The 9,714-nt window shown below is 41.3% G+C and overlaps 1 protein-coding gene across 1 annotated transcript; it reads right to left on the bottom strand.

Annotated features, from left to right (window-relative positions):
* Nucleotides 1-2,271: 2,271 nt before the first annotated feature.
* DKK1 (dickkopf WNT signaling pathway inhibitor 1) lies at nucleotides 2,272-5,164 on the bottom strand. Its single transcript, XM_037804775.1, has 4 exons — nucleotides 4,825-5,164; nucleotides 4,418-4,580; nucleotides 3,170-3,313; nucleotides 2,272-3,051 (listed from the first exon to the last, which is right to left on the bottom strand). The coding sequence occupies exons 1-4, from the start codon at nucleotides 5,050-5,052 to the stop codon at nucleotides 2,798-2,800; spliced, it is 789 nt and encodes a 262-aa protein (XP_037660703.1). The 5' UTR covers nucleotides 5,053-5,164; the 3' UTR covers nucleotides 2,272-2,797.
* Between the last annotated feature and the right edge of the window lie 4,550 nt (nucleotides 5,165-9,714).

Raw genomic sequence — 9,714 nt, 5'->3', positions numbered from 1 at the left:
GGCAGGGAGTGCTGACTTGACTGTGCAATTAGAAATACTGAAACTGAAATTTAAAACTGTATGTTTGTTACTAATTCCATGATTAGTGCAATTTGATGTACCATGGAAAAGATCCATAAAGTGTTTATCTGTTGAAATAGGAATAATCATAAACAGGTTGCATATCAGTGGTTTTTCTTCTAAATCATATATCCTCATCTTCATTCTAATCAATAGATTTCAGATTAAACTAGATCTGAAATATTTAACTTCCCTAGCAAAACAAGAAAAGGGGGTGGGAGAAAGATGTGTGATTTTTATTTAAATTATTTTAAAATCAAAGTCATTAGAGCAAGTCTGCCTTAACTGAATGCCAGAGATTACTGTTTACTGTGAGATTGTTGGGATAAGGCTGTATTTCTCTCTTCTTCTTCTGATACAGTTTAGCAAGAACTTAATCATCACTTGATTATTGATAAGCTGAGATCTTGACATTTTGCCCATGCCAGACCTTATGAATATTTACAGAAAGCATGCTTTTGGCCCTTGCCTTTTTTTTTTTTTTTTAATCAGTCATTATCTTTTCCTGTAACTGTATCAGTACATGGACACAAATCTATATCCATGGCACGTTATTATAACAAAAATATTGGAAACAACTTAAATGCCTAGCAGTAGTGTAGTTAATAATGGTACAACCATTCCAAGTTGCTATGCAGATACTGCAACTATTAGAGAGAGTGAGGTACCTCTCTGTATTATATACGATGATCTGCAAGACACACAAAGTAAAAAGAACAAAGTGTGTAGTTATATTAACATTTGATAAAAAAAATCTAGGGAAATTTTTCCTTGTGTATGTGTTTTCTATTCAAATTGTTGAAAATTAAAATATACATTTTAAACAGCCATTATCTAAAATGTTAGACATTCTTTAAATGATCCTCTTTTGAATTTGGATTGTTATCTGACAACTACCTTCCAGCATCCATTACTAGCTAACAAAATATCTACTGATTTCTTTATTAATTTTTCAACTTTGTAAGTGTGCAGAATCTCTTTTTGATCAAAATCCCATCCTAAATTCTCAGATAGGTAAGAAGAGGTACTGCCCTTCATTGTCTTCTCATTTTCCCACCCCCATCCCAGGTTAGAAAGCAAGAAGGCTAGAATGAAGATGTACAGACTTGGAGAGTCTGGCCACAGTTGATTCCTGTAGAAAGGAAGGAATCTGCTATCCAGGGCCTTTTTAACATTTGCTACTTTTCCCTCTTACACAGAAAGCACTCCTTTTGAAGAAAGGGTTTCCTGTTTCCCCTCCTCTATTATGCTTTATTGAAGACGACAGGCCTTAGAATTGGCCTTCCTGGCACTTTAGAAAACAAGCACATGTAGAAAAAGAAAGCTTCTCCTGGGCAAGGAAGTTGAAATTTCCAGACAAAAGGAATGTAACAACAGACCTCCTGCCAGTTTTCCTCTCAGCCTAGTAAGGCTTGTGTCCTGTTGGTTGAAACCCCTTGAAATTGAACCACTTCCGGGAACACAAAACAACAAACATTCTAGGACATCTGCGTTAAGGAAACTCTTTAAGACAATTGATCAGTCACTGTCCTTTGAATGTCATAAACCCAACATTTTGTGGTTTTGATGCAGACTTTAAAAGTACAACAGAATAAGTATAAATTAGGAAGTTTGCTTTCCCATTTCCCCAACATAAACTACATTAAATTTGGCCAGTAAAAATGCAAATCCAGTTTAAATTGCGTTTCTGTGGAATTTTTTCTTAAACAGTTTATCTCCATCCTCATTTCTATCAGTAAATTTCAGGCTAAACAAAAATTCAAATATTCAATTTCCCTAACAAAAGAAGAGTGAGGTAGAGGAGAATGGGATTTTTATTTAATAATTAAATCAAACTAGTATTTAAGATACTTCAAATTAGCTCTTTTGGTACAAAATCTACATGTATTTGTCAGCTGTATTTCCACACACACCCTCTTTCTGCCAACCAACAGCACTCTGGTATTATTTTTTTGGCCAATTTCCTTCTCTGCTCAATAGTTTTTGGCCATTTGGGTAAATATTATTTACTGGAAACTTTTTTCTTTCAAGTTACTCTAGAAGAGATTAATATTGTCTTAGATTTAGACAGTAACTTTTCTCTGATCTTTAAACAACACATAGACACACACACACACACACAACTTTGTCAGATCACAAGGCCACAATTCATCTCTACTTGTAACATTTCATAGTATTAAATTTTATTTCAAAGACTATCACAGCCTGGAGATAAATGTGACCTAAGCACGGTATAGAATATTTTTGGAAAATAAGCTAGTGTTTTCATGATAAATCTTAGGTATCTATCATTTGTCATCACAACAGCTCCTTGCATTCTAGACTCTAGAATTAAAAGGGGAGAGAGCTATGTATTTAGGAAGTATAAGCTGAGATTATTTATTTTGATTCAATATAGAATATCAGAGTCAAGATAACAATCAACGTGTACAAAAATTTACATTACAAGAGGAACAACTGACAATGCAGCACCTTTAGAAAAATAATTAAAAGTTTTGATGCATTTACAGGTTAAGTGCCACACTGAGAATTTACAACACAGTAATTTACTGCAATCACAGGGGTGTTCCATAAAGAAACAAAGCTCTTACACTCCAGATTTTAGGAAGGTATTATTGGAATGTTTAACTGTAATCACAGAATTTGTACATCCTTAGGATTGAGGCTGACAAAAGTCATAAATGGTTTTCATAGCATCTATTATATAATAGGAGTCCACTGCGTTCAGACAGCTGCTTTAGTGTCTCTGACAGGTGTGGAGCCTAGAAGAATTGCTGGCTTGATGGTGATCTCTCTGGATCCGGCAAGACAGACCTTCTCCGCAGTAACAACGCTGGAATATCTCAAGCCCATGGGAGCCTTTTCTCCTGTGCTTGGTGCACACTTGAGCTTCTTTGAGGACAGGTTTACAGATCTTGGACCAGAAGTGTCTGGCACAACACAAACCTGTGGCGCAGTCTGATGATCGGAGACAGACAGAACCTTCTTGTCCTAGAAGAAGGAGAAGATGAGGAAACGTACAGGATTACTGCAAAGCGTGCTTTATTTCAATTAGATAACTAGAGAGACACATGTTAACAAAGGAGCATGTTAAGGTCCTTTAACCTACCTTTGGTATGATACATTTTTGAAGACAGTGTGGTTCTTCTGGAGTACCCATCCAAGGTGCTGTGATCATTACCAAAGCTTTCAATAATGGTCTCCTCGATTTCCCCTCGATGGAAAAGATTGTGATCAGAAGGCATACAAATTCCTAATGAAGCAAGAGATGGTGATTAACTCCCAGGCTGTGATGCCTTACTGCTAACAGTTTTAACAGTGGCAGTCTGTTCAGTCTGCACCAACTTCAGCTCTTGTTACAGTGACATTATTTTAAACACAAGCTAAACTTCCTCCCTAACCTTAATGCAAAACTCTGCAGATGTCTAGAAGTGCCAGCACATACAGTGTGCAGTTGTATGCAACATCTCCAATATAGCCTTTTAAACACTTTGCCACCAACTTTAGTCATTAGCTTGATTTCTGCCCATTTTTTAATATCACCCTTGTTGTAAGAAATAGAAAAATCGGTTGCTTAAATTCTTGAACATAACTTCTCTGCCTATGGTGCTACCAGACCAAGTTAAGCAAATGCAATTCCAGCTGTGTGAAAGAGTACAATCTCACCCACCAGTTGCTTTACTGTATAATTTCTATATTACAGAGACTTGGTTAACGCATCCTAAGGAGGGTGGCAGCCTTGTAAGTTTATTTCTGGAGACATGAAATATTAGTGGATCTGGGCTGGTGGTAATGGTGGGGTAGGGTTAGCACAGAGGGAGTAGGGACAGGATCGAGAGGCCAGGATGGAAAGACATCAAGACCTCCGTTTGGAATGGGCAGGGCAAACATGTCACTCTGTTGAAACTATTAGCCAGAGGACAGATATCATGAAGAAGTCTAGAGGAGACATGAATGTCACCGAACGAAAAACTGAAAAGGCAGTGAAACGCCAATGGTGGTTTAATTGGCCTCTGTATAATCTCACATAACTCCCGATCCCCTCTCTCAACTGAACTCAAGGCTCTCTACAAGCAAATATATAGGGGAAAGTCTGCTTCGAGGTTAATTGTAGTGATCAATTATGACGGATACAGAGGAAGAGAAGGAGCGCCGAGAAACTAGTATGCCCACAGCCACGCACCCAAACTCTCTCAATGAGACATTCACTCAGAGTTTGAGTTTCACTGAAGATATTTCACTGACCACCCAGAGTGGCCTCTAGTCTTATTTGCAGGTGGCGCCTCCAGGTCTTCTCTCGTCCGTAGGCGCGCCAAGTGGGACGGCTGGAGTCCGAAAGGGGAGCTGCGGGACTCACCGTTTTTGCAGTAATTCCCCGGGCAGCACATGGAGTGACGCATGCACCGTTTTCGGCGCTTCCTGCAGGCTAAGCAGATTTGCGCGCCGGAGCCCGCTCCGCGGGTGGGGCTGGAGCAGTATTCATCCGTGCCGCACTCCTCGTCCTCTGCGCACGGATACGGCTGCGGGAAGGGGGCGGGGTGGGGGTGAGGCACCAGGGGATGAAGGTACCCACAATCCTTGACCCGGACGCTCATCAAGGTCGCGTTCTGTCCACCTCTCCAAAAGCTGTTGCCGCCCACTGCTCTCAAATGCGGCGTCTCCAAAGAGCCCCGAACCGCACACACCGGGCACGTTTTACGCCGTCCTCTCCAAGTGGGACCCTTTCAGGGTCGCGCATCCCTGCATTCCCGCGACCCCTCTTACCTGGTGGTTGTCAATAGTCTGGTACTTGTTCCCGCCCTCGTACAGAATTCCGGGCGCGGGGCTGACTGCGGCGCCGCCCAGCGGTGGGGGCATGTTCTTGATGGCGTTGGAATTGAGGAGCACGGAGTTCAAGGTGGCGCTTACCCTAAGCAGAGGGTGGCTGTAAAGAGCCGCCGCTACCAAGGCGACCAAGATCCGGGTAGCTCCCCCTGCACCTACGGCCCTCATCTCAGAAGGAGTCAAGAGAGAGAAAGAGAAAGGAGGAATGTCACTTTGCAAGCCTGGGATGGTGCGGCTGCAGGGTCAGGGGAGCCTCCAGCGGTCCCAGAGTGCTGTTGACTGCGAGGCACACGGAGCTCTGCGTCGCCACCGCCACACAGCTGCCTATATACTGCGGGCTTTAAGCATTCCCGCCCCTCGGCGGAGAGACAACAAAGCCAGGATGAGATTTCAAAGCGTTGGGAGGGGCTGGGACGGGGTGTGTTTGTGTACATGAAGGGGAGCCTTTGACACATCTCACCCCGCCCTTCCCTTGCGCGGCCGTTCCTCTGGCCCCGCTCACCTTCGTAGTGACGGCTATCAGTGAATATTAGTGCATATGACTTTAATAAAGGCAAGGGGAAGGAACTCGGGTACCCTTGCCTTGATACAGTGTCTGGGTTATTCGGGTCTGAAATACTTATCAAAGTTGACTTTATGATACTCTCTACACAACCACTGAGCGTGACTAATCTTCGGTATTAAATACAACCCGATCCGTAATTCAAAGTCTCTACAGAAACTTGTCTCTGCCAGAGAGCCAGGTGTCCGGTACAAGTTGCTGATTAACCCTTTAGAGTGGCGGTTTGCAGGACTTAGAGGGGTCCTGGGCTTCAGGTTCGTTTTTTTGCTCCCTCCCCTCCCTGCCTTCTCGAGAAAAATTGTGCAAAGAGAAAGAAAATTTGCACATCAAACGAGGGTAAGAAAGGAAGAAGAACTAATTCTCTTTTGATGGCAAGTTTAGAGAGGGAGGCGAGAGACTGGTGTTTGGAAATTAGATCAGGAGCGCAGGGAAGAGGGAAATGACCATCCGATAATCAAGCTGTTTAATGTTGTTCTTTGAATCTGAGCAGTCGCTGCAGTAGATGAACTTGATTAGGCAGACGCGCGAGATCAAAGTGGCCAGAGTGACTGAGGACTGGGTTCAACGTGCCTGGTTAGTCTTACGTTCCAGGTTCCCCCTTCTCGGGGGTGGGTTAACCCTGTGAGATAAGAAACCCTTAAGGCTTAGAGCCTGACTTCTCTTCAGTATTTCATATCTCAACTCTTGAGAATGTTCGTGTTGTATCCCAAGTCAGACTGTTTGCAGGATGAGGAATAAGCTCCTCTGGGAGAAAGATTGTAGCTTCAAGAAAAGTAGAGCTGAAAGTGAACCAGAAAGAGAATATGAGGTTCATTTAAAGCAGTATATAAAAATAATAATGTAGGGCTGATAAGAATGTTGCCATGCTAATAAATTGTAAATCGTTTATTTGCTCATTCAACAAAAACGTGTTGGGAAGCCTAGTGCCTTGACAGTGGCTACTCTCCGGGTTATGATCTTTTTTTTTGGGGGGGGGGGGTAGTGAATACACATATTTGTGAAACAGGGCATCATTCTCCATAACATTTTATTCTAATTATAAAAAATAAGAAATTTATACAATTCTTTTAAAAACAACATTGAATGTTGCATCCAAGAAATGGGCAACTGCAGTCTACATTTGGGAAAAGAAGAGATGACTGAATAATTCCTGTTGAAGAAAAAAGTCTGGGGTATATTTATTTTGTGCTCTGCTAATCTCTAGGATACTCCACACACTGACTTCCTATAATAATTACTAGGACCCCACCACGTATGTTCAGTTTACTACTGAAGTAATGAAACCCTAAAATTAAGGGGGAGGGGGCGAGGGATAATTATGAAGAGAAAATTTGTAATAGTCTGCATCCTTGGGTTTCAGAGGGGTAACTCTTGCTTGAAATTCTAACATGGATCAAACCTCATATGCTTCTTTAGGTTTTACTGTGAATGTGTACAGTGATCTACACTTGGCTACTTCTTTAGAAATGTTTGGAATTGAGAATTGAAAACAATGGGAAGTTGGTTTATATTGACTTTTTAAAAATGAGTGTAAAGAACAAATTAACATTCCTTTTATTGAGAATCAGCAATCAACCAGATCACTCTGGGCAGATACTATCCTACTGGTCAGCAGACTTGAAGTTTTCATAGACCCAGAGGTATTATAGTTAAAAGATAAAGGCATAGGACGTTTTAGGTGCCATATTTTCACTTGCAGAGTATGGATAACAATGTCAATCAATGCCTTGAGCACTTTCAGTATGCTCGAACATCTACAGCCTGTCTTAAAGTGTTGAAACGTGGAGAAGAATTCCCTGCCTATTGAAAGAAGAGATGAAAATGTTTCTTCCTAGTCTTATGATCCTATTTAAATATTCCTAGAAATAAACGTGTGTCAAATTGAAGGTCAGTCTCGTTCCCTCTTTCAGGAAGAGATGATACATAATAAATTTAATGAATTAAATTCATGAAGAGCTTGGGTTTACAAATGTAACCACTGACTTGGGGGGCAAAAGAAAAAAGTGGAACAATAATCAGCAAAAGGAAAACTAATAAAAAGGCATGTTACATACATTCAGTCTTGATCCCAGAACATGTGTTGTGTATCTGTAATATTCATTGAGCTTGAACAGAATCTGTTGTGTTTAATTAGAGGAGCTAAACCAAGAGTAGAGTTTCAAGAGAGGACTAGTTCTACCTCTCCCTACCTCCCATGTTGTTCATGAAGTTGTCATGACTTTAAAGCTAATTATAATGAGTTATTCAATATTTGAATTCCTACTATGTGCTAAGTATTGTACTTGGTGCTGTGAGACATTTATCTACCTTTAAATGATTTAGTTGGGGAAGGGGGTGATAATCCCACAATTTATACAGGATGAAATCATGTGGGGGGCTTCAGAGAGGGCTGAGTGTGTAGCTAGTTAATCCTTTGTTCCAATTGGGAAAAATATATTTTCAGTGGAGTCTCCACATGAAAATCCTTTCCATGATTGGGTTTGTTCAATGGCAACAAGAAAGCAAAGTGGGTAAGGAGGTAAAGTGAAGTTCATTGTTTAATCTGCCTCCAGTTAGTATTCAGTGAGTGCCCACTATACGCAAAATGCTACCCTAGCCCTTTTGATACACTCTCAAGTTTTTAAAGACAGGTTTTGTCCTCAGAAAGCTTTCAGTCCATGAGTAGTTACAGAAATGCATTATACTGAAATGGGAATGTGGGCTAGCATTTTTCCAAAGCTGATGTTTTGGCATATATTAGAGCATGGAGAAGAGAAAGAAAGGTTGCAGGAACTATGCTCAACAAGCCTCAAGGAAGAGATTTTCATGACCTAAGTCTCTCCCACACTGGGTGAAGGAGGTGGCAGGAGATCAGGCAGGTATCAACTTAGCTTACTTAGTCCTCTGGGGAACGCTGCCTTCTATTTGACCTGGTTTATATATGACCATAATTAATACAATGAGTTTAATATTTACATTTGATTTTAAGATAGGTGAAATATGTGGACTGGAACCTTATAACTCAGGACTAGCATAATACTGTGTATCTTCCTCATATTTTAAGTGCCAGATGCCAGACTTACAATACTCATCAGCCTCCTCATGAGTGGGGAGACAGAACCATACTCTTTGCAAACTATTTTCCCACCTTTGTCATTTGAGATTCTTATGTGACTGTTGCATTTTTTAATTCCTTCCCTCCCTTCCTTCTTTCCTTCTCTTCGTTAAATCAAAGGAAGCACATCTGTTGCCATTTTACTAGGAAAACATCGAATAAATGTCATTCCCTAAGGTGGGTGTTGCCAACATTTTTGTTGGTGCCAATCTCAAATTTATAGCCGGGATTCCTCATTCATGATGTTTAGTAAAAATGTTATGACCTTCTCATTGGCCTTTAAAAGGTTTTCGTCCTAATGCTCTTCATTATATTAAAATAGCTTTTAGACCAGGCCATGTTACCGCTCCCCTGAGAGGCTGGATTAGGCTTTTCTGTGCTCCTCAGTACAAAGAGAAGGCGAGATTTGACAACGATTAGGTTTATTTGGTCAGTGAAGATGGCCAGCTCAGATAAATCAGGCTCCACAGGAGCTTTCTGACCTAGCTCAGTTGATGTATTTTACAAGGAGCAGGACATTAAAAACTAATCTGAGAAAAGAACCCAGAAACATTTAATCAAAAACCAGGAGCGATGGTGCCTAAACCAGACATCTGCTTGCATCTCTTCTGATGTCCTGACACTCAGAAAGGTTGCTGCTGTGCTGTTACAGGGAGTGCGAGAGTCCCCTTAGTATCCTCTGCAGGATTTGACGTTTCCAACCATGAAGACAGTCTAGTGGCAGCAGGAAGTCGGATACAAGAAAGTAGTGAAACAAATCTAGAGAAAAATCATTTTCCTTTATCACAGGGTTCTGTTTATTACCCCCTCCATAATGCAGGCCCCCTTCAAGGGTCGTGGCTAGGAAAGAGGCATTGCTGTGTCAGAGTCTGGGGCTGGGACTCTGCCCCAGGGACTTGCACTGTGACAGGCACCAGCTGGCTATGTAAATATGGGACTTTGGTCATTGGTTTTTCATTTGTAAAATGGGATATGGGAAGTGGAGAGCTCCCTTCTGACCGCAGGTCTTTCTTCTTTTTAATCCCTGCAAGAACAAGACCATTTGTAATCTGGTTAAATAACATTCTGCAAGAGGCCTGTTCTTTGAGGCAGCCCAAAGTAATAATTACTGATATCGACACTGTGGGTTCTTTGGTTTTGAAGAGTCTGGCATTTTAACTTCCTGGGAATCAGG

The sequence above is a fragment of the Choloepus didactylus genome, chromosome 15 (genome assembly GCF_015220235.1).
Source record: "Choloepus didactylus isolate mChoDid1 chromosome 15, mChoDid1.pri, whole genome shotgun sequence".
Taxonomy (NCBI): Eukaryota; Metazoa; Chordata; class Mammalia; order Pilosa; family Megalonychidae; genus Choloepus; species Choloepus didactylus.
This window is presented reverse-complemented; position numbering and strand designations above follow the sequence as displayed.

Excerpts from the sequence above, each read along its gene's own strand:
- DKK1 (XM_037804775.1), bottom strand. The coding sequence starts at position 5,052 with ATGAGGGCCGTAGGTGCAGGGGGAGCTACCCGGATCTTGGTCGCCTTG. Across the intron at positions 4,581-4,824 it reads AGACTATTGACAACCACCAG|CCGTATCCGTGCGCAGAGGA; the intron begins GTAAGAGGGGTC and ends CCCTTCCCGCAG. Across the intron at positions 3,314-4,417 it reads GGGGAATTACTGCAAAAACG|GAATTTGTATGCCTTCTGAT; the intron begins GTGAGTCCCGCA and ends TTGCTTCATTAG.